The sequence below is a fragment of the Schistocerca cancellata genome, chromosome 3, assembly GCF_023864275.1.
Source record: "Schistocerca cancellata isolate TAMUIC-IGC-003103 chromosome 3, iqSchCanc2.1, whole genome shotgun sequence".
Taxonomy (NCBI): Eukaryota; Metazoa; Arthropoda; class Insecta; order Orthoptera; family Acrididae; genus Schistocerca; species Schistocerca cancellata.
Window position 1 is genome coordinate 857,190,925 of NC_064628.1, and position 25,273 is coordinate 857,216,197.

At 43.1% G+C, this 25,273-nt stretch overlaps 1 protein-coding gene across 1 annotated transcript in view; it reads right to left on the reverse strand.

Annotated features, from left to right (window-relative positions):
* LOC126176612 (solute carrier family 22 member 7-like) overlaps positions 1-25,273 on the reverse strand; it is a 569,470-nt gene that overhangs the window by 514,182 nt on the left and 30,015 nt on the right. The window contains exons 3-4 of the mRNA XM_049923772.1: positions 19,831-20,090; positions 11,553-11,783 (exon numbers count right to left, since the gene is read on the reverse strand). Coding sequence (XP_049779729.1) covers positions 11,553-11,783; positions 19,831-20,090 — 491 coding nt within the window. The remainder of the gene's footprint in view (positions 1-11,552; positions 11,784-19,830; positions 20,091-25,273) is intronic.

Genomic DNA, 25,273 nt, shown 5'->3' on the forward strand with positions numbered 1-25,273 from the left:
GCGGGCAACATCTTTGCCAAACAGGTTGCGCCGCGAGGTTCTGTTAATAGAATCTGTGCTTGTGAGTGGAGTGCAGTCTGGGACGGAGACAGGGGGTGACGAGTAGCGTCTTTTGCTGTGTGCTTCTTGGGGAGGAGGAGGAGGAGATTAGTGTTTAACGTCCCGTCGACAACGAGGTCATTAGAGACGGAGCGCAAGCTCGGGTGATGGATGGATGGGGAAGGAAATCGGCCGTGCCCTTTCAAAGGAACCATCCCGGCATTTGCCTGAAGCGATTTAGGGAAATCACGGAAAACCTAAATCAGGATGGCCGGAGACGGGATTGAACCGTCGTCCTCCCGAATGCGATTGCGTCTTGTGATGGAGTAAAAAGTTTTTAGGCCGTGCTGTGTGCCGGCAGTAAATTTCTTATATTATTTTTCATTTATGGAGAGGTATTTTGTAAATTCATACAGAAGACTTCAAAAAGCACTGTAATAGCTAATTTGCCGAGACATCTAATCGTAATAATTAATTTGGTCAAGGATTTAGAATTGGAGATTTTTATGATAACGTAACAATGTGTGAGTTACTGATTTTTCTTCACAGCTGGATAGCATGCGCGTTTGTAAGAAAGTAAAGAGAATTTGTTCAGACTTTTCCACTATTAATGCATAGTGAATTTTTAGTATTTCCAGTGTTAAAATATTTTGTCTTAGTCACGCAAACTTTTATTAATACTGTTACTTAATTGTTTTTCCATCAATCAGCATTCGTCTCTTTATTTCAGGTTTCACATACATAATTTTGCTTTCTCGAGTTTCTCAGTAACAGAACTTTTATTGACAATGATCATTGCAGTAATGAGATTTATTAACACAGAAATTTGGTGGATGTCTCTACAGTTATAAGCACACATTGCGCATCGCGTTCCTAGTATTTTGAATTTTTAGTTTTTAACTAGCACAGCAGCAGCAGCGTCAATAGTTTGGACAAAGCAGCAGTACAGAGTTAATTCATTGTGCAAACAGGAAGCGCATTTATAATTTGCGTGCGATACAATTAACATTTCAACAGTGACATACTTTTCGGATAGGCATTTTGGGTAGTTACTTATATTTCATGCTTTGCTCGCAGTCAGATTGCTTGCATTATTACTAACAGGACAGTTTTCTTAAATTTAACAGTGCAGACTCTACTCTCACCTGGAGCATAGCAGTATGCAGTTTAATGTTGCATATCTCATTAATTTTCATATTGCTGATCACTTTTCAAGAATTATGATATTACTTACGAGCTCACATACGAGGTTAACTGTTTCTCTAATCACGAGTTCAAAAAAATGGTTCAAATGGCTCTGAGCACTATGGTACTTAACATCTCAGGTCATCAGTGCCCTAGAACTTAGAACTACTTAAACCTTACGAACCTAAGGACATCACACACATCCATGCCCGAGGCAGGATTCGAACCTGCGACCGTAACGGTCGCGCGGTTCCAGACTGAAGCGCCTAGAACCGCTCGGCCAAACTGGCCAGCGACCACGAGTTCAACTTCACATCACCACGCAGAGACAAAATACCACTAAATATATCTGTGCCTTACCTTACAACAAAAACTAATTAGCCACTTTCAGTGTGTATGTTTGTGCGTGTACTCGCGAGCGTGCTACATATCCAGCGCCGTGCGTTATCATCCATCAGGAGATAGGTGGGACCAACTGCACGCACCACTGAAAAGGCGGACATACTGGTGCAAAATGACGTCCCAATACACCTGACCTCTTACAGTTCCTCTGTCAAAGACATGCAGGGGTGTATGTGCATCAATCATAACCCATCACACACCATCAAACCACGACCTCCATATAGGTCGGATTCAAGGACATTAAGGGGTTGGTATCTGGTTCCTGGTTCACGCCAGATGAAAACCCGGCGGGAATCACTGTTCAGACTATACCTGGACGTCCGTGAACATAACCTGGGACCACTGTTCCAGTGACCATATACTGTGTTCTTGACACCAGGCTTTACGGGCTCTCCTGTGACCAGGGGTCAGGGGAATGCACCTTGCAGGTCTCCGGGAGAATAAACCATGTCTGTTTAGTCGTCTGGAGACTGTGGGTCTGGAGACAGCTGTACCGGCGGCTGCGGTAAGGTCCCGAGCAAGGCTACCTGCAGTACTCCGTGGCCGACTGTGGGCACTGAAGGTGAGATATCGGTCTTCTTGTGGTGTTGTACACTGTGGACGTCCGTACTGTAGCGCCTGTACACGTTTCCTGTCTGCTGGAATAGTTACCATAATCTTGAGATCACACTTTGTGGCACACAGAGGGTCCGTGATACGACCTGCTGTGTTTGGCTAGCCTCCAGTCGCCCTAATACTCTACCCCTCATAACGTCATCAATATGTGCTCTTCGAGCCATTTTCAACACACCATTAGCACGTCTGAACACGTCTGCACACTTACTCGCTGCCCCGTACTCTGAAATGCATCAACATACCTCTGTGTATGTGGACTGCTGCCAGCGCCACCGAGCGCCGACCGCAGGTCAAATGAACCCGCATGGTCATACCCCGAGGTCATTTAAACCCGCAAACCGCCCCACCAGAGCGTTGTTTCACCATGTATCAGCATTATCCTTAATTTATGAGCATGAGTGTAGTTCTCGGCTCGAAGCTCCTGGACATATAACCACGTGGCCCGGATGGAAGCTCGAGAACATTTATCAAGGAAGAAAAGAGTAAAGAAACAGGAGAAGCCCTCTGTCAGAGTAGTTTCCCGTTCTTTCCATGAAAAATACTTTTTAAGGTTTTTCTAAACGTCGCTCTCGCGATGCTGCAACACATTGTTTCCCCCTACTCACCTACAGATACCGCCGACTCCAGCATGACGCCTACAGCGCCATCCACCACCGACTCCGCCACGACGAACATCACGATCAGTGACGGAGTGAACACCATCGCCAACCTGCTGACGACGTGCATCACCACGCAGGCCAACTGCAGCGGGCGACGTCCGTACCTGCAACCAGCGCATATCCGCTTGCTTCACAATTATTCCATTTCCCAGATTTTTTCTGTAAAATGCGTCAAGACAAAGGAATTGAAGACATTGCCTGCCATCATCGCCGTAATTATGCTCTACCGGAAATTAAAATTGCTACAACAAGAACAAATGCAGATGATAAACGAGTATTCATACTAGAACTGACATGTGATTACATTTTCACGCAGTTTGGGTGCATATATCCTGAGAAATCAGTGCCCAGAACAACACCTCTGGCCGTAACAACGGCCTTGATACGCCTGGGCATTGAGTCAAACACAGCTTGGATGGCGTGTACAGGTACAGCTGCCCATGCAGCTTCAACAGGACACCACAGTTCATCAGGAGTAGTGACTGGCGTATTGTGACGAGCCAGTTGCTCGGCCACCATTGACCAGACGTTTTCAATTGGTGAGGGATCTGGAGAATGTGCTGGCCAGGGCAGCAGTCGAACATTTTCTGTATCCAGAAAGGCCCGTACAGGACCTGCTACATGCGGTCGTGCATTATCCTGCTGAAGTGTATGGTTTCGCAGGGATCGCATGAAGGGTAGAGCCACGGGTCGCAACACACCTGAAATGTAACGTCCACTGTTCAAAGTCCCGTCATTGAGAACGAGAGGAGACCGAGACGTGTAACCAATGGCACCCCATACCATCACGCCGGGTGATACGCCAGTATGGCGAATACACGCTTCCAAAGTGCGTTAACCGCGATGTCGCCAAACACGGTTGCGACCATCATGCTCCTGTAAACAGAACCTGGATTCACCCGAAAAAATGACGTTTTGCCATTCTTGCAGCCAGGTTCGTCGTTGAGTACACCGTCGCAGGCGCTCCTGTCTGTGATGCAGCGTCAAGGGTAACCGCAGCCATGGTCTCCGAGCTCATAGTCCATGCTACTGCAAACGTCGTCGAACTGTTCGTGCAGATGATTATTGTCTTGCAAACGTCCCCATCTATTGACTCAGAGATCGAGACGTGGCTGCACGATCCGTTACAGCCATACGGATAAGGTGCCTGTCATGTCGACTGCTAGTGATACGAGGCTGTTCGGATCCAGCACGGCGTTTCGTATTACCGTCCTGAATCCACCGATTCCATACTCTGCTAACAGTCATTGGATCTCGACCAACGCGAGCAGCAATGTCGCGATACGATAAACCGCAATCGCGATACGCTACAATTCGACCTTTATCAAAGTCGGAAACGTGATGGTACGCATTTCTCCTCCTTACAGGAAGCTTCACAACAACGTTTCACCAGGCAACGCCGGTCAACTGCTGTTTGTGTATGAGAAATCGGTTGGAAACTTTCCTCATGTCAAAACGTTGTAGGTGCCGCCACTGGCGCCAACCTTGTGTGAATGCTCTGAAAAGCTAATCATTTGCATATCACAGCATCTTCTTCCTGTCGGTTAAATTTCGCGTCTGTAGCACATCGTCTTCGTGGTGTAGTAATTTTAATGGCCAGTAGTGTATATCTGGTGTCTCGTCTTTCGGTTATTTTGATCCTGCAGCCATTATGAATCAAGACACAAATGAATTAAAGACATGAGCTGTCAGGAAGAATTCATTTAAATGAATGGGAAAAGTTGAAAATTTGTGCCTGACCAGGATTCGAACCTCTGTCTCCTTCTTAATTTTTTTTTATTAAACGCGAAGGTTAATACTGAATGTTTTGGATCCGGTGGGGTGCGAACTAGGAACACACTACACGCTGCTACCTTACAGTTCTTGGACAATATTAATTTTTTTCTTTTTTTGCTTGTAACGGCAAGAAAGAACAGACACAGGGGCAACTTAAGGCTGGGTGGAGACGAGGTGGGCAAGGGTCGCATGCCGTGGCCTAACCACGATCCCTCTCCACCCCCTCGCCCCCCCCCCCCCCCCCCGCGCGACTGTCATTGCGATTGACTATCACATAGTACTGGCCTTTTCTTTATTTATCTTTTATTTTTATTTATCTGAAATTACTTGCTACTCTAAAAAGGAAGGAACATGGTGGAACAAAATCCTACATGGCTTTCACCACTTAAAAGGAAAAAAAAAATGTATCATTTTGTGTCGTACCCTGCAACAACTTATTTTTCCATTACTTAAACAAAAATGAAATAAACTGTGTAAAGATACATCAGAAAGGGGACGGCAATGAGAATTCCACGACGACCGGTTAACTCACCACTTTTTTTGTCAATTTTACCAAAAACAAGGTAACAGGAATGAAACATTCCAACAGTAAAGGATTTCTACACATCATCCAACTCCTTGACGACTAATGACGAGATACAGCATATTCGCAAAAAGTGGACGGCAGTGTGGCAAATTATCCGTTGGGCAGAAACCATATACTGGAAAAAGGCACAAGGTTCCGGGTCATAACCGCTCCCCATCACGTAATGAACATAGAGCCCGATATGCTACACAACTGTATTGTTCTCTGTTCTGGGGAACAAGTTTGAATCGGGACGCAGGAGAATGTCAGTGGAGATTGTCGCTTCCGTCCTCCTGGCAAGAAATGCCAACTGTCGGCGGAGCCAACTGCAATAACTGTGTTCACATGCGACCAAGCGGTGACATAAATGTATTTTTTTCATGGCAACAACTGCATCAGTCCAATACGAAAAAGTCAAACGTTGATGGAGACATGGTTATGAACGACTTGGTACCACGATAACACAGGGGTAGGCTGACACTGGATCAAACAACCTTCCATTCTGTGTCTGGTGATGGGGACTCCACAGAGGAAACGTGATTTGGAAACGTACAGCGGCATACTAGCATTTTTACAGAGAGATCAGATTGGGTTCAAATGGCTCTGAGCACTATAGGACTCAACAGCTGAGATCATCAGTCCCTTAGAACTACTTAAACCTAACTAACATAAGGTCATCACACACATCTATGCCCTAGGCAGGATTCGAACCTGCGACCGTAGCGGTCGCGCGGTTACAGACTGAAGCGCCTAGAACCGCTCAATCCTGAAGTAACTGACATAAAAAAAAGTTCACGAATATGCCTTAATTTATTATTTATCCTACCAACATCTATTGGCGGGGTTAAGCTCTTGGGTCGGAGACAGGCAAAAAGGCGAGCTATAAGTCACTGGGGGACGCAAAGACACTTTAAAGTAGTGCGCCGTAGAAGTAAATCAGAAGCCTTATCCTGAACATCAGGGAGGCCAAAATCTCCTTCCAACAGGGGTCGCGCCATAGCCGGATAGCGCACTCGAAAAATAGGGTTTCGCCAGATAAACGTGCTAGATAATCGATGTAACTTTCGGGACATCATCGCAGAAAAGGCACAAACTTGGGCAACAAAATAAGATGTACCCAACACGTAAGTTCCCCCGGACTGAAAGTTAAGAAGTAACGAGAGAGAGCGACGCGAGTGTTTAACGATCGTGAATCCAGTACGTGACGGATGTCCAGTTTAACCCACCAGTCTTCATCGGACAACAATCGATAACAATACCCAACGATCGATTGCGGGCGACCGCAAAAGCCCATGGAATCTCAACCGCGTCAGATCCCCGCACACTGAGTAATCAGTGTCTCCGGTCGTTAACCTGTGCTCTCGTAAGACGACAAAATGCATCCTACAGTCCTTGAGCATCGGTATGTCGTCATGAGTAGGAGGAAGCACCGTAAAGCCAACGGCGCACGCGCGAACGATAAACCTTTCGCCCAATAACGACCTGCCATCCAGTCGAGCAACTATGGGTCTCAAAATGGGTTCCAGAAGAAGCGCGAGTAACGACATAGATAGCGGACTACACCTCGACACACTTCTATGGGGGGGGGGGGGGGGGGGGAAGACCACCGTTCACATCAGTAGACGCCTGAATGCCAGTAACAAGAGACGTGAACGTCCTTCGTGCAGCATCATTAAATCCAACAGCTGTCAACATTTGCTACAGAAAAACTTGACTAACCCCGTCACTCGCACGATTAAAATCAATGGAAAGTAGACCTCCCGTTAAAAGGACAGAGGAGGCAATCGAGATCACGACATTCAGCAAGCGAGTACGACCCAAAAGGCAGCTTTGATAACGCGCGACCACGCCAACGAGCAAAAACGACAGACGGCTGTTTATCGCCAGTGCGACTATTTTATGACTAAAATTGAGTAGCGTCCCGTCTTTTTGGTAATTTAAACAATTCTTCCGATGGACATAAAAGTTTTCTGGGAAGAAGGCCGCTGCAATCGTGGCCGAAACGTTGGCTTTTCTATAGCAGCAGTAGTTTTTACATTATGACGCGGTACCAAACCCAGAAAACTTTTATGTCGACTGACTCTGGCCGCGGAAGCCTACGCAATTAAATTCTTCCGTTCTTAATGGAGGGTGGGATGTAGACCCCTTGCACCATTTCATGCACCATATACGTTATCGTATCTCCTACCAGAGGCCAAATCCGAACATAAAATTCTTCGGGAAGAACATTCAAACCCGGCAGTGTGCGGGAAGGAGAGTGAATTGCAATGTCATGAACGTAATCACGGTGAAAACTGCCAAAAACTCCTCATGGAGAGTTGGAGTAACAAGACTATCAAGGCGGAAGTAAAATCAGCAGGCCGTATTCCGTCATATTCCACTCCAGAGTAGAGATCAGAAAAATACTGAGAGAGTTTACGCATTATATCTGGTTGGGATGACCACTCGCTACCACCTACAGAACGAATGGTACTGAGACACTTCCTTGGAGGTAACGTTCGAAGCCGAATTAGATCATACACAGACGCCAACTCATACTGGAGAACCGAACGTGTCTGGGAAGCCAAACGAAGACCATCTAATTGCAGTATTTTGAGTTACGGGAGTTTCGCCGTCAGGTAACGACATTCATAATTCTCAGTGGAACGTCTCGAGCACAGTCATAAAGATCGCGAAGGACAGCATAATAAAATTCCCGAGAGTTCCTTATTTCATCCGCTTTAACGTTGCTAAATCGCATGAGTGCAGTGCAAAGCCGAGGTGTGACAGTGGCAGCCCACCATTCCATAAGCGAAGGATACCGCACTCGCAAACGGCTTGCTCGCCCCGCACGCGGCAGCGATGACGTCATCCAGAGAGGGGACCGCCAGAGATAACATATTTTGCTGCCAAATATGGCGAGAAAGATGTACCCGCTGCGTGACGTGGTTAAGAGTCATTGAAACAACACAGTGAAATTGGCAGGAATTATTTCAGCTGACAAATGCTGAATACGTAGTGAACCAGCCAAATGAAAGTGGTCCAGTCGACTGCTAGAAGTAGCTGTAAAGTATGTAAACCACACTAAAGCCGGATTTTTTCAGATCTATGTTTCTCGTAGACTCAACGAATTTTTAGGTTGTTCACAAATTGCAACACCTTCTAGGATTTTCACGCAAATTATGGCCACATAAGCGTGATCTTTTCCAAATGTACGTTGACCAAAAAGTTTTTCTGGAGTCCAACACTTGATGTTAATGACACTTTTATTGCACACAGTTTTCTGATACCCCTGTCAGGATTCTTCACTACGCGATTGCAGTACAAAGAACTTATATTATAGTTTGTTATCCACATCCTGTGTACAACAATTGTTCATTATAAACATTTATAAAATGTTTGTAACTTCTGTCCTGCTGTTTTACACTGATTATGCTAAACATTCAGTAATTCTATTTTCAACTTTTATTATATGTGTCATGGACTTCTGGTCAAAAAGTGGTCCTCACCTAAAGTACGTTTGTACTTCCAAGATGTACTTCTCATTTTAATGAACAACAGGTCACATATTTCTTTTCACATAAAACTGTGTTGTTAAATACTGTTATGTACATAACCAATATTTATTGATATTTTAGATAATTCATCTGTAACTCGATATCTACATTCCAGCTAATGTGTTTAAGTTTGTACATATGCAAGTACGTATTTTGTTTAGCAATCACTTTAATTGATTATGAGCAGAATTTTTCTATATGCTTTGCAAAATGTACACTCAATGATTGAGCTCCTAATGCCTTTATCTTAAGGTTTACATTGTTTAAATAATGTTACTCATCGCTACCACTACTATACACATATGTTGTCAATATTCCTTCAAGCCCAATTTGAGTACATGGTTGGTTACACTGTTGTTATTTAGTCCCTCCCCTTCATTATGATACTAGCACTACTGATATACTAAGCTTCTAGTTACGCACTGTAATGTAACTTCATTAACAGATGAAGATTTCCTGTAAATATAGTCGACATGTGACAGTACTACTATAACCTGGATGCATATGAACACTGAGTGATATTTCAACCCATTTAAGAGCACCGTATTTTAGCTTGTTTTAATGTTACAGGTGCGATTTCCATTACGTTTATGATATAATTGACGTTTGTTTATATGCTCATGCATTTCATTACATATATGCAATGAATACGATACTGTTTAACATTAGGGTTATAAAATGTTTCCTACCTCGCATTCTAACATCTGTGTTATCTTATGCCTGGAGATAGAAACTTCGTTTTCTGTTTACATGTGAAACTATACCTAATATGTTCTCCAAAGATAGTCCAGTCCTCTACATTACCAAGTAACATGTCATCGAGATATTTTTATACCATACAACAAAAATTTTCTTTTAAAGATCTTTGATGAACTTATCAACATCTTTTATAAAGTAAAATTTACGGTTCGGATCTTCTCTTCAATACTGCTCTGTGTGCATTTAGTATTTGTGTGTTTGCTTCAAAAGTCCTGTGTCATTAATTTACATTGATGGAATGCACTACAGATTTTTAGTAATGACTAATGCAATATGGTGGCTTAAACCATTTTAACCCTGTAAGTATTTATGTTATTTTGCACTTCTTTGTAAAGAACAGTTAACATTTTCTGAATACTACATACAATTATTTGTATCTTTTTGTAGTATCCATTAATATGGTCCAGGACTGAACCTGGAAGATATTTGGGTTTAATATAAAACTTTCTGATGGTTCAATTATGTATTTTATACAAAATTTTGTAAGTTGAACGATGCACACAACAGTTACTGGATCAACAATATTTTTGTTGTTTACTACTTAACACTAAACTTCCATCGTCTGGTGTACAACAAAAAAACTGACTGAGGTCGTCTCCCATTCCAGTTTTGTCATTAATGTATAGTTCTGCACCTGAATTGCAAATGGGTGACCAAGGATCCCGTGAACAGTTCCCATGCTCTGTCACCGAAATTTTCGTTCCATGACAACGCTGGGGGAGAAGGGAGGAGGGGGTAAGAGGGGGAGGGGGAAGACTACCTCAATCGGTAAAACGTTCTTTTTTTTACTCCAGATGACAGAATTTTAGTGTTCAGAAATCAGTCGTGTAGGCAATAAAAATATTTTTGATTCAGCAGCTGTTGTGCGGCTACTGAAATTTACAAAATACAATTGTGGCTGCTCCACAAGAATTCGAAGAAAAAGTATAGTCAGAGAGTTAAATTTCAGCACTGGCTAGGAAGAAATAACGTGACACCCTGGGGCCCTGTTCTCGCCATGCACGCACTCATAAAACATTTGCGAGACAACTGGGGCGATTTTTCAGATTAGACCTGCTTCAGCCTGACCTCACGGAATCAACTTCTCCTTTGCAGGAAGTCGTTTTCCTTCAAGTAAAGGTTCCTCCATACACGTAAACTGCATTTCATGGACGTACTGTGCATTATTCCTACCGCCACATGGTTGCATGAAGAGCTGGTGGCCACTTCCGCTGGTTCTAGAATGAGATTTTCACTCTGCAGCAGAGTGTGCGCTGATATGAAACTTCCTGGCAGATTAAAACTGTGTGCCGGAGCGAGACTCGAACTCGGGACCTTTGCCTTTTGCGGGCAAGTGCTCTACCAACTGAGCCACCCTAGCATGACTCACGCCGCGTCCACACAGCTGTACTTCTGCCAGTACCTCGTCTCCTACCTTCCAAACTTTACAGAAGTTCTCCTGCGATCCTTGCAGAACTATCACTCCTAAAAGAAAGGAAATTGCGGAGACATGGCTTAGCCACAGCATGGGGGACGTTTCCAGAATGAGATTTTCACTCAAGCACATCCACCCAGGCTGTGGCAAAGCCATGTCTCCACAATATCCTTTCTTTCAGGAGTGCTAGTTCTGCAAGATTCGCAGGAGAGCTTCTGTAAAGTTTGGAAGGTAGGAGACGAGGTAGTGGCTTAAGTATAGCTGTGAGGACGGGGCGTGAGTCGTGCTTGGGTAGTTCAGTGGGTAGAGCACTTGCCCCCGGAAGGCAAAGGTCCAGAGTTCGAGTCTCGGTCCGGCACACAGTTTTAATCTGCCAGGAAGTTTCACTTCTGCTGGTTGTTTGTGAGCTTTCAACTCAGCGAATGCCAGCTCTCCAAATGGGTCGCTGCTCCCCTCAGTCATATATAGTGCTCTGGTGTACTGGCGATTGCAGTGCCACTACCCATTCTTGTACTGACAGATAGGGATTGTTCATATCCTTTAACACCAAATGGTAACAGAAAATACAAAGGTAATAAGAACAGAAATATTTTTTTAATTACATGTCACCCATGTAGCCGAACAGCAGTCCCAGGACTGCTCCAATGTTCTGTGGATAGAACATGACGTCACTGACGATGTGCATGTCGTCGCAGACCCAGTTCATCTCTGACGGCACCGTCTGAGTGTACCACGTGTCGTCGTACTCCCAGCCGTGCTGGCAGGGCACCTCGGAAGCTCCGTCCAGGGCGCTTCCGTTGTACATCAGGCACTTGCTGAATGTTCCTCCTTCCCTGTGTAACATACGTAGAACCTCATTATAAGTGCATTTTGCAACATAATCTGAAAACTATAGCACTGGATACAACTAGTAATCTAGGACAAAATCCAGAAACCGTTTGAGAAATTTGGTTTGCACACTGTTGTATTGCCTGACAAAAAACTAGAATCAGCCACAGGACACCAGAGAGAATTATCGTTTACTGATGCCCGTTCGCTCCCCTGTGTTTCGTGAGGTGCACTGGATTCATTCCACAGCTGTTTTCTACTGATAGGACTAGAGTGTAATGAACCTCTTTCGGAAGACACCAATCAGTCCTACTATGTGGACTAAACAGTGAAAGACTTTATATGGAAAAGGACAGTTACGAATTAAACTACTAGTACGTTAAATTTGCCTAATTTTTTGACAAAGTGAAGCGCCAGCATGTTGATGAGGTACTCCCATGGCCAACGAGATACCCAATCTCCGCCTGACAGAACACACGTTGGGCAAGCTTGGATGTCAACTCTGCCCTCGTGCCAGAATCCAGGAGATAAATGGTTCAAATGGCTCTGAGCACTATGGGACTTAACTTCTGAGGTCATCAGTCCCCTAGAACTTAGAACTACTTAAACCTAACTAACCTAAGGACATCACATACATCCATCCCCAAGGCAGGCCAGGAGATAGAGGACGAGTTACAACACATGTAGGTCAGCTTGCCTCGGATACAACGGCAATAGAACCAATGCATGCATCCAGGACTGAGCGCGCGCAACGCCAAACTGCTAAATGGGTTAACACTTCCAGGATTTTTGAAAATTTGACTCGGTATTTTAGTCACTGCAGTAAGTTCACAAAGCCCTCAACTCATGAATTTTCAATTCGTTTCCTCGTTCCTTTTCGTTGCTTCACTTCTTTTGTGAGGCACTGAGTGAGAAATGAAGAAGTGGTCTTTGATGGAAAATAAATATTTTTCTACAGGATTAAAACATAATTGAAATGGTGTAAATCCACCTTGTTTCATCCATGAATCTATTGCTGCTTTAATATGTTGTTATTTACTTTGCACAAATATGGTCTTAATGTACAAGTTCCTAGAACTGTAAGCGAATGATAATGTGAATGAGCCGTGGCGCGGCTCTCGGGCGCAAGACGCTATCGATTACTCCTCTGGTCGAGGTTGGCACTATGTGCGATCGCGAGTGCCTCCTGTCGGAGCGGGTCCTAAGGGGGGAGTGAGTGCGAGTACGGGGGTCTGGGGCGGACAGCAGGGGAGAACGGACATTGCGGCCGCACTCTGAGGGCACACGAGAAGAGTTGTTGTGCACGGCCGAGAAGGGAGCGTGGAGCAAGGCGGCAGTCAGCATCGCTTTCCGGGGGACAGAGAGTTGCGGCAGTCCAGCGAGCAGACACCAGCTCCGGGAGCAGCGCTCCGGTTTGTCGACGCGACTTGGGTCGTATTTTGGCGCAGTATAGTTTGCTTGGTACGCATCTGCTGCTCCCTTTATGCCCACGTGTGTTGTTCTGTCCGTATGTGCATTGAAAAGGTTACGCTCCGGCTGGAACAGTGGCTTGTGCTTTACGTTCATGCACCCTGACTCATTTGTTTTGATGCAGGCAGCTGTAATTTCAGAGATTTTGTTTCGTCGCGATTGGCTTAGCCCGGTGGTGCCTAGTATCCGAGAACAAGACAGCTAACGTGTGACCTGTTGTTTTGGGTTTTGGAGTCCTATCACCCACACAAATGTATTACTGCCGAGTGAGGTTAGTCCTAATCTTGTAGAACTGAGCTTTCAGTGACTGGCTCGTCTGTAAATTAATTAGTTTAACCTTTGTGGTGTGTTGTTTTTTACTTTCAACGGTGAATTTCTTGTCATTCATTTGTGTAAGTTTCGCAGTTAATGATAACTGTGAGTAAGATAGCAAGGTCTTGAAGGGCTTGCGTATCCTGACAGTAATTTGGCAGCTGTTTAATTTGATTTCTTGTTTCTCGGTCTTGTGAAAACTTATGCCAAGTTTACTAATTTCCGCCTGTGGTGCGGATGTTGGTTTGAAGGTAAATCCGTTGGTAAATCTTTACTGCACCTAACTGTTAACTGATCTTGCGTTGAACTAATGCCATTACTAAATCGTTTCTTGTGTGCTATAAATTGTATTACCATAGACAAGGAGACAGGGCACATCCTGTGGTCGAGGGGTAGGCACGGTTGCTGCTTTGCGCGTGGCGTCTTGTCGCTCGCTATCATTTCCCGCGTTAGTACGGGCGGCGGGAGATTTGTTTGCTCGCGGTTGTGTGGCCGCTAGTCAGCTGTGCCTGCTCCCGCTTAAGGGTGTGCCGTGTTTCGTAAGGCGTACGCCGACTTTCAGTCGCTGTTACTCCTGTGTTGCAGTCGGTCGCTTACCGAAACGTTAGTCTGTTTTAGTACGGTGGCCACTGGGCCGTGACGATGTCGGTTGATGATCAGCGTTGGGGCGGTCGTCCGCTCTGAGTGGCATCGGCCGCTTGGACTTGGCAGTTACCTTCTGGTTAAACAGATCAGGTTTGTTTATTTGCTGTAAATTCCTAAGTAGTTTGTGAGAAAAGTTGTAACTCAGCTTTTCATGATTTTACACAATTCAAGCATTTTGGTAAGGCATTTTCCTATCTATGTTTTATTTAAATGAGAATTCTTTATTGGGGTTATTCACCTGTTGAAGCTTAACATAATATTTGTAACTCAGCTTTCATGATTTTACTTAATTTAAGCGCTTTTGTAAAGCAGTCTTTTATCTACGTTTTATTGATTGGTAATTCTTTATTGGGGTTATTCACTGGTTGATTGTTAACATATGTTTGTAACCAAGTTTATGTCTCTGCTTAATTGAGATTTGTTAAGAGCCTTTATTGCTGGAAGATCATTAAAGCTTGAGTGGTTGTATTTGTTAATACTGTTGTCTATGTTGTGGGCTACCCTTCCACTTCCACAGCCAAGCTGTACTATCTACCAGTACAGTGAAGACCGTAAGGGAATGACACTGTGTCAAATGTGCAAATGTGGTAGTCCTTACTCAAAGCCGGGGAGTAATGTTGTTCGGTAATTTACCTTCAAAACAATTACCGGTATACAAATTCATTGCCTTTCAAGGCACCGCCAACTCTCTCCTGAACCAGAAATGAAACGTGGAAACACATTTTAAAATGTTTAATTTCTATTGTATTTTCAAAAATAGGAAATTACACATACAGAAATATGTGAGGTTTTTAACGATACGTCAGTGAGATCCAGTGAATACCATTACCATTTTGGTTCATGTGGTGGAGCGGAGCCTGTGATCTGGAGCAAAAGGTTGGAATCAAACAACAAGAGGAGTGCACAATGGACATGGAGGCGAGAATCAAATTGGAACACAAATAGGTCTGTTACATTTACTGATCTGTTTCCAACTGAAGGCATTCCTCTAATTTCTGCACACACGCACACACACACACACACACACACACATAGGGCATATCATTGATAATTCATACTGTTGTTTGACCAATAGGAGATATATTTCAAGTGACTGAAAACCAGTGCAGGGCCAACGGCCTTGCCGCTATGGTAATACCTTTTCCCGTCAGATCACTGAAGATAAGCACTGCGTACTGCTGTTGGCAAGCGGGGTGCACGCAGCCCTTGTGAGGCAAACTGAGGTGCTACTCGGTTGAGAAGTAGCGGCTCTGGTCTCGTAAACTAACAAACCGGCCGGGAAAGCAGATATCACCAATATCATTTTTTCATTGTTTAGCAGGGGTCAACTCAAAACAAATAGCGCTCATCGCGCCTTTCATGCCAGTGTCGACAAAAAGTGTCGGTTTTTGTTTCCCATTACAAACAAAATGATACTTAAAGCGTAATTTCAAGTACCCATTCTACAGAGCTGATCCAAGTTAGTATGAGGTTAATTACCCCTGAGGGGTAAATGAAATTTTCTAAAACAATTCGATTCTGTTTCAGTCATGAAACTAAATCATTTTCAAAAGTTTTTGAAGTTCGTGGTAAGGTCTTATGGAACGAAACTGCTGAGGTCATCGGTCTCTAGGTTTACGCACTAGTTTATCTAGCTTAAACTAACTTACACGCACACATCAGTGCCCTGGGGAGGACTCGAACCTCCGACGGGGGGAGCCGCGCAGACCGTGACAAGGCGCCTCAGAACGCGCGGCTACCTCGCGTGAACATTTGCAAAATATTATTACTCTTATCACAATTTTGAAAGAATGCAATACTGACTATATAAATTATCAATAATTATTGTTTCTCAATTAGCTGCATTAATACGGTGGAGGGTACAGGTTCCTCACATAGACCAATACACACATACGTTGCGCTCTGTCCCGTACATCACTGATGATAGAAGCGAGATATACACGTAACAAATGCTAATTATCTCAAGAAAACGTCTTCCCCAAGCTATAGATAGGACCTGCAGTAGTTCATAAACTGCACCATTACTCTCCTCCAAAGAGATAAAAGAAATAATTGTCAGGATGTAACAGCAGTAATTCCACAATCGCTTCTATAGTGCTGTTATTATTGTTATTATTATTATTGGTATTACAACTACACTACTGGCCATTAAAATTGCTACAAAAAGAAGAAATGCAGATGAGAAACGGATATTCATTGGACAAATGTATTAAACTAGAACTGACATGTGATGAGATTTTCATGCAATTTGGGTGAATAGATCCTGAGAAATTAGTACCCAGAACAACCACCTCTGGCCATAATAAAGGCCATGATACGCCTGGACATTGAGTCAAACAGAGCTTGGATGATGTGTACAAGTACAGCTGCCCATGCACCTTCAACACGATAACACAGTTCATCAAGAGTACTGACTGGCGTATTGTGACGAGCCAGTTGCTCGGCCATCATTGACCAGACGTTTTCAATTGGTGAGAGATCTGGAGAATGTGCTGGCCAGGGCAGAAGTCGAACATTTTCTGTATCCAGCAAGGACCGTACAGGACCTGCTACATGCGGTCGTGCGTTATCCTGCTGAAGTGTAGGGTTTCGCAGGGATCGAATGAAGGGTAGAGCTACAGGTCGTAACACATCTTAAATGTAACGTAATATTTTTAGATGGCTGAGGTGTGGAATATGACGAAAAAGTGATATATTTTTAATGACAAATTTCATTAAGGAATAAATATATTGAGAAGCAGTAGTTAGTAACCCTAGTTCCCTAAACAGGCTTCTGCAGTATGTTCTTGAGTTCACACCACATATAACTCTTACTGCACGTTTTTGTGCCCGGAAAACTTCAGCTTGGCTTGATGAATTACCCCAAAAAATAATCCCATATGACAGTATGAAATGAAAGTAAGCATAGTATGCCAGCTTTTTCATTTTTATATCCCCTATGTCTGGCAAAATTCGCATTGCAAACAGAGATTTGTTAAGACACTTCAGCAGTTCTTTGGTGTGCTCCTCCCAGTTGAATTTATTATCAAGCTGTAATCCCAAGAATTTAACACTGTCCACTTCTTCTATCTTCTTGACATCGTATGTTAGACATATACTCGTGGGACATCCCTTACAAGTTCTGAACTGCATGTAGTGTGTTTTTTCAAAGTTTAGTGAGAAAGAATTGGCTAGGAACCAGTGATTAATGTCCACAAATAGTTTATTAGCTGATCTTTCTAAGACTACACTTGATTTGCTATTTATTGCAATGTTTGTATCATCGGCAAACAAAACGAACTTGGCATCTGGTAATGTTACTGATGAAAGGTCATTGATATACACAAGAAAAAGTAAGGGCCCTAAAATGGAGCCTTGTGGGACCCCACATGTAATTGGTTCCCAGTTGGATGATGCCTGATAGCTTGATACATGTCTCTTTCCTAATAACACCCTTTGTTTCCTGCCAGAGATATAAGATTTGAACCATTTTGCAGGATTTCCTGTTATACTATAATACTCTAATTTACTTAAAGGGATATTGTGATTTACACAGTCAAATGCCTTTGACAGATCACAAAATATACCAGTTGCCTGCAATTTTTTGTCTAATGAATTAAGTACATTTTCACCTTAAGTGTAGATAGCCTTGTCAATATCATAACCTTTTAGAAATCCAAACTGTGACTTTGACAGTATGTTATTTGCGATAAGATGGTTATAAAGCTGACTGTGCATTACTTTTTCGAAAATATTTTAGAATGCTGGCAACAGAGAAATTGGACGGAAATTTGATGCTATTTCTTTATCTCCCTTCTTAAACAGTGGCTTAACTCCAGCATATTTCAGCCATTCAGGAAATATTCCACTGATAAATGACTGCTTACACAGATAGCTTAATATGTTGCGTAGCTTAGAATCACATTCTTTAATTAACTTTGTTGATATTTCATCATACCCACTAGATGTTTTTGATTTTAAAGATTTTATGATGGACATTATTTCTGTTGGGGTAGTGAGGGTCAAATTCATATTATGGAAGTTGCTTGAAATTTCTGGTCTGAGGTATTCCATAGCAGCATCTACCAAACCTGACAACCCCATCTTTTCGGTAACAGTTATAAAATGTTTATTAAAAAGTTCTGCAACACTATACACATCTGTCACCAATATATCATTTACTCTTAATGCTATTTGTTCCTCTTCATGTCTCGTTCTACCGGTCTCCTCCTTCACTATATCCCATATTGTCTTTATTTTGTTATCTGATATGACTATCTTTTCCTTGTAATATATTTGCTTTGACATCCGTATTACAGTCTTTAATATTTTGCAGTATTTCTTGTAATGTGCTATAGCATCAACATCGGAACTGTTTCGGATTGACAGATACAGTTCTCTTTTGTTTTACGAGATACCCCTATTCCTCGAGTAATTCATGGCTTTTTTGTAGACTTTGCTCTAACCTTGGTAAGTTTTGGGGGAAAACAATGTTCAAATAAGATAAGCCAAGGTGAACTGTTCCCAAAAAACTTTTACAAATTTCAGGTGATGAGACTTCGTTTTTTGTACCCACCATACCTTGAACATTATTAGGAATGACAGTTGCAGCCCCCACATCGCATCATCAGAATTCAGCTCCTTTTACTTAGAGTAGAGTGGTTTAAGGACTCAAAATTATAGTTCACAGCAAGTGAGCAAAAATGTTTTTAAGTTCCGCTTACAAATACTTTCAAATATAGCTAAACAAAAATAAGTTATTGATTTCGCTGTGGAACTAGCTCTAACTTCATGTCTTTTTTCTGTAAAACTTCCAATTACGAGATAAAGGTCACTAGAAAATTGCGAATGTTCAATAGACAAATTTTAATGCACAAACTACTCGCAACAGCCTTATCGAAATCAGAAAATACATCAAATTAAGCCAATAATACCTTTTCAAATTCTTTATGTAATTATGTTTCACCATTTTAGGGCATCAGAGTACAGCAAATGGACTAACATTAGGAATGGTGCAGATATGTTCGACGCCATGCATGCATTATGTAATTGCTAACACTACTGGACGAGAATAATGTTAAGTACCTCCCATTGCAATGGGCTTTTCGAAAGAAGGGGTGTGTGACTTAAGAAGGAGTCGAGGAATGTAACTGAGCAGAAAAATACTGAGCTGTGGTGGAGAGACGCATGTGCATTGGTTTAGAAGCTTTCTGAGTGACCCATTCCCAAGAAAATGGGAGGTATAGCTTAAGGATGAGTTAAGAAATGTGGTTGGACAGGTATATGCTGAGCTGTTATTGGGAGAGCTAAATATGTGTGAGGCTTAGAAACCCTCTCGTTGACCTGTTTCCAAAAAGGGGGGTTTGGTTTGCAAAGGGAGCATAGCTTAATAAGGGAGGAGGAGAGAGTGTGGGTAGGAGAATGGGGCATGGCTTACGAGGGGCGTTGTTTAGGAGGGGGGCAGGATATGATGACGTCATGCATTTGTCTCTCCATGTAGGCGACCTGACAGGCAAAGGTCAAATCTGATTGGAAGACACTATTGCATTCCTACTGATTTATATCTGTTATTGATTTAAGAGATCGCATTTTCTCAGCTTCTGTTAAATAAAAATCACATGGACTATATCTAAATATATATCTTACTTGGGGATAGTGGCGGTCTTCCACTCATCAAGAGTTAAGTTGGTGAACTCTCTCCCAGGGACGTGACACCAGTGATCAGGAGTTTGCATAGCGAAATTGTACATATGCGCGCTCATCACATTGACGATTGTGCCATAGCAAATGAAAACAGTGTTTAATCTCTTCTGGAACTTTCCTCTAGAACCAATGACATCCATGATGTCCTCGAAAGCTGGTAAAACCTCTCGATCCTGATGGTATTCATTGGTCTGGTTGACAGTCTGTAACCGAAGAAGGTGTTATTCATTACACAAATCACTGGCCAATTTACCTATTTGTTCAATAATCGAGGGTGGGTATAACATAGATACAACTTAATTTATTCTGCCTAAAATCGTCTGTAAACAGGTAAAAATGTGACAAAATTTCATGTATTGACATGCATTTATGATAAAGATGAGAATGAATTACAAGAGACTGAAATATGTGAGTTACATAGTGATCTTGTTGAATAGTCTGTAATTATATGAAAAGTATTATACATGTAGCTACACGCATCTAGAGACTGTCAAACTGAAGCAATTGCTACGGAGCATGAATTGTACAATCTGCCCATTGTTGCGGGGCAAGTGAAAACGTTTGCTCATATGCATTCAAGTCAGAAGGAATACTGCATCTTACTTCCGATGGTCATGGGTACTGCAGTTCCGTATTTCTACACTGACACCGAGCAAACGACTTTCAGTTCAGTATGGGAAAATACGTAATGGATGTAAAAGTGGCAGTTGTAGACACTTGGCTGACGACATATGGAAGTTTTAGACTGACCGTGAAGCGTGTTTGGATAGCCTAATAATAAAGGGACCGTTCGCAGTAACTGAAAAATCTGCTTTCGAGCCACTCCATTCTACACCGTCCATATTCACAACTGTGAACACATTTCATGTATTTCATAACAGCTGTATTTGCCACAGTGCCCATGCCTTTGGAAATGCAATATCGTCGTGACGTACCAGATGGATCCTCTCCATCTGTTACGTTTTTCTAGCCCCCTAAATAACAAACTTTTTTATTTTCATGTAATTTTCAATTTATTTATCCGTTGAGATGCAATAACTATATTAAAACCTCACGCTTCTATTTAGACTTAATTTCACTTAAATTAATTATTCAGATACTCATTTAAAGTGTTTTGATTACGTTTTTGTAATTGGGTTTCATTAGGACATTGTTAATTAAAAGTTACAGTTAATTCCAGTTAGTATTACAGTTCGTTACATGCCAAATCCTACGAGCGAATAATTATATTTCAGAAACGTGACCTAAACCACCTGAAAGATTAGCATTCTCAAGTTCCAGTAAATACTTTAAATTATGTACAATTTATTATCTCCATATAAATTAACTTGAAAGCTCATAGCAGGTACTATTTTACAGAGCAGATGTTGTAATAACTACTGTTAGATTCCGGACGTCAGCTATACGGATTGATCAGGAACAATGCGCAAAGCTTGTAAGAATCTTGCAGGGTAGGTGGTGCTGAGTAACAATTGGCAACAAAAGAATTCGTTCCCCATTTCCGAGCTGATTAGCATTGAAGTTAGCCAACCAGGCCGTTGCGCCAACAAATTCATGTAACCTGCATTAGACGGTGTTGCAAAACGTTCTTCATTTGGTTTCTTGTAGCCGAATAAGGCAGCGATACAAGCATTGCACTTTTGATGGTAATGAGGATCGAATCCGAGCCAAAGGCTGAGAATTCTCCTGTTCTGTCGTCTACGCCTTGAGAACAGTTGACGCTAACTGTGTCTGGTCGGCCACTTTAGTTTGCGTTCGCAACAGCCTGATTGGCTAACTTCAGTGCTAATTGACTTGGCACACCATAGAGAATTTTTTATTTCTTTCTCAGCACATCCTACCCTGCAACACGCTTACAGGTTCTTCACACTGTTTCTGACCACACTGCATAGTTTTGTTGCCTTAATTTCGCACTACAATATGACCTACAGCATTGATTAGTTAATACACTAGTTAATGATTTCATGAAATTTACCGTAATTGGCAATATGGCACTCACATATGTAACTGAGGAGATTCTCAGATAGAAGAAAAATAGTGTCGTTTTGTAGGGGACATCCTGAGACATCAAGGGATCACCAATTTAGTACTGGAGGAAAGCGTGGGGGTAAAGATCGTAGAGGGAGACAAAGAGATGAATACAGCAAGAAGATTCAGAAGGATTTTGAAGAGGCTTGCACAGGATAGAGTAGCACGGAGAGCTGTATCAAACCAGTATTTGGACTGAAGACCAAAACAACAACATAGTTTTCAAAATAACGGTTTTCTCTCAAGCCAGTCTGTAAGCACTGGGACGTTACTTAGAATTGCCAGTCGATAGTTTAAAAGTACTCGAGTAATGTCTACGTTCGAGTGCACCCTCAGTGTTGGTTCACCCCACAGTCATGTGCATTCTGTACGCAACAATACGCGCACATCTAACTGTGAAACTCAGAAATTGTAATACGTCACAGGTGAAATCTGTAATCTACATTAATGCACTTTTTAATAGGGCCGTGATGTGATCAATAAGTACCGTGAACTAAACTACTGTTCGGCTCAGCGATATATATGATGGGCCCACTTAAATGAACCATAGAAGTGTAATTGTCTTTAACAGGAACTGTAATAATAGAGAAGTGTAATATTCTCGTCTAAACAATCTAACATTCAACTTCATTACTGGACAGTGACTGTTATCAATGTCGGTTGTGTCCTGGATAACTGTACTAACAATTTTTGGTAGCGTAACAAACTGCTCACCGTACTTAGTAACTGAACTTCACGTGAAATTCATTGTAGTCACCCTACTTAGTAACTGAACTTCACGTGGAATACATCGTATATGTTATCTAAAGTTTGAATGGTAGATCCTCGAATAAACACCATCTCGCAATACTTTAAACATCCAGCTTCAAGGTGATGAAAATTTTTGCTCCCTGGGAGAGACGCAAGCTCTAAGTAATACACTCCTGGAAATGGAAAAAAGAACACATTGACACCGGTGTGTCAGACCCACCATACTTGCTCCGGACACTGCGAGAGGGCTGTACAAGCAATGTTCACACGCACGGCACAGCGGACACACCAGGAACCGCAGTGTTGGCCGTCGAATGGCGCTAGCTGCGCAGCATTTGTGCACCGCCGCCGTCAGTGTCAGCCAGTTTGCCGTGGCATACGGAGCTCCATCGCAGTCTTTAACACTGGTAGCATGCCGCGACAGCGTGGACGTGAACCGTGTGTGCAGTTGACGGACTTTGAGCGAGGGCGTATAGTGGGCATGCGGGAGGCCGGGTGGACGTACCGCCGAATTGCTCAACACGTGGGGCGTGAGGTCTCCACAGTACATCGATGTTGTCGCCAGTGGTCGGCGGAAGGTGCACGTGCCCGTCGACCTGGGACCGGACCGCAGCGACGCACGGATGCACGCCAAGACCGTAGGATCCTACGCAGTGCCGTAGGGGACCGCACCGCCACTTCCCAGCAAATTAGGGACACTGTTGCTCCTGGGGTATCGGCGAGGACCATTCGCAACCGTCTCCATGAAGCTTGGCTACGGCCCCGCACACCGTTAGGCCGTCTTCCGCTCACGCCCCAACATCGTGCAGACCGCCTCCAGTGGTGTCGCGACAGGCGTGAATGGAGGGACGAATGGAGACGTGTCGTCTTCAGCGATGAGAGTCGCTTCTGCCTTGGTGCCAATGATGGTCGTATGCGTGTTTGGCGCCGTGCAGGTGAGCGCCACAATCAGGACTGCATACGACCGAGGCACACAGGGCCAACACCCGGCATCATGGTGTGGGGAGCGATCGCCTACACTGGCCGTACACCACTGGTGATCGTCGAGGGGACACTGAATAGTGCACGGTACATCCAAACCGTCATCGAACCCATCGTTCTACCATTCCTAGACCGGCAAGGGAACTTGCTGTTCCAACAGGACAATGCACGTCCGCATGTATCCCGTGCCACCCAACGTGCTCTAGAAGGTGTAAGTCAACTACCCTGGCCAGCAAGATCTCCGGATCTGTCCCCCATTGAGCATGTTTGGGACTGGATGAAGCGTCGTCTCACGCGGTCTGCACGTCCAGCACGAACGCTGGTCCAACTGAGGCGCCAGGTGGAAATGGCATGGCAAGCCGTTCCACAGGACTACATCCAGCATCTCTACGATCGTCTCCATGGGAGAATAGCAGCCTGCATTGCTGCGAAAGGTGGATATACACTGTACTAGTGCCGACATTGTGCATGCTCTGTTGCCTGTGTCTATGTGCCTGTGGTTCTGTCAGTGTGATCATGTGATGTATCTGACCCCAGGAATGTGTCAATAAAGTTTCCCCTTCCTGGGACAATGAATTCACGGTGTTCTTATTTCAATTTCCAGGAGTGTAGAATTACTAGTGTGTTGGCCTTGACAGATAACCATAACTATTACTTCTGCTCCTCAGTAGGATATTTAGCGTCTTGTGTGCTGTGTTGTATTTATTACAGAGGTTCAACTGAGCCATATTCTATTTGCCATCCGCAAATCCCATAGAAGCTACGGGCGATCATACAGGTATTATTTATGGCCAAATGTGTAATTCGCCGATCCAGCTTAATAACTATCTCGAACTTTGCTTAATATACTTCCTTGAATCATTCAAGCACAATTTGTGTCCTACATGCCACGTAAAATCATTGGTTCAGCTGTTGTGTGTTCATTTTAACCCATAGATACTGTGAATGCTGACAAGACCACCATTAGTTTGGAGGGATCTCTCACACTGCCTTTTTATTTTTTATGTATAAAACCTCTGTTTTGGTGAATTTATATTTTCATGACCTTTCTGTCGTTTGTTACACTTCTTGGAAACAAATTTTATGAAAATTTGCGTTTTTTAACCAAGCAGAATTTAAAACACTTTGAATACTAGAACACATCAAAATTGGCATCTTATTTTAATTTTATGTATTACTAAAATAACAACACATCGTTACCTCTCTATTCACCCGCCAATTATCATCAGGGAGATAGTATTACACATTCGCAACATAACTGTACTGAAAAACGCATCTCAATTATGACAAATTGTATTTGGAATCATTTGGAGTTTACTAATATCATTTCAACTTTAGGGCGATTATTCCACCACATAATACTACCAAGGCTGAAATTATGCCAAATTTTTATTTTAAAAATCAAGAATAAAGTAATTACCTTCCGTATTCTTCTGAGGAACTGAACTGGATTGTAATTGCTTTCAGCCTGCATGCGTTTCATACAGAACCTCCATAATTCTTCAAGCAAACCGGAACACCACAATGTTGACGCGGATATCTCGTTTTTACGTCAAACAAGGACAACAAAGGGTTGATGTTTTCCGTTTCTCCAAAAAAAAAAAAATTTCAGCATTTCAGGCTCATA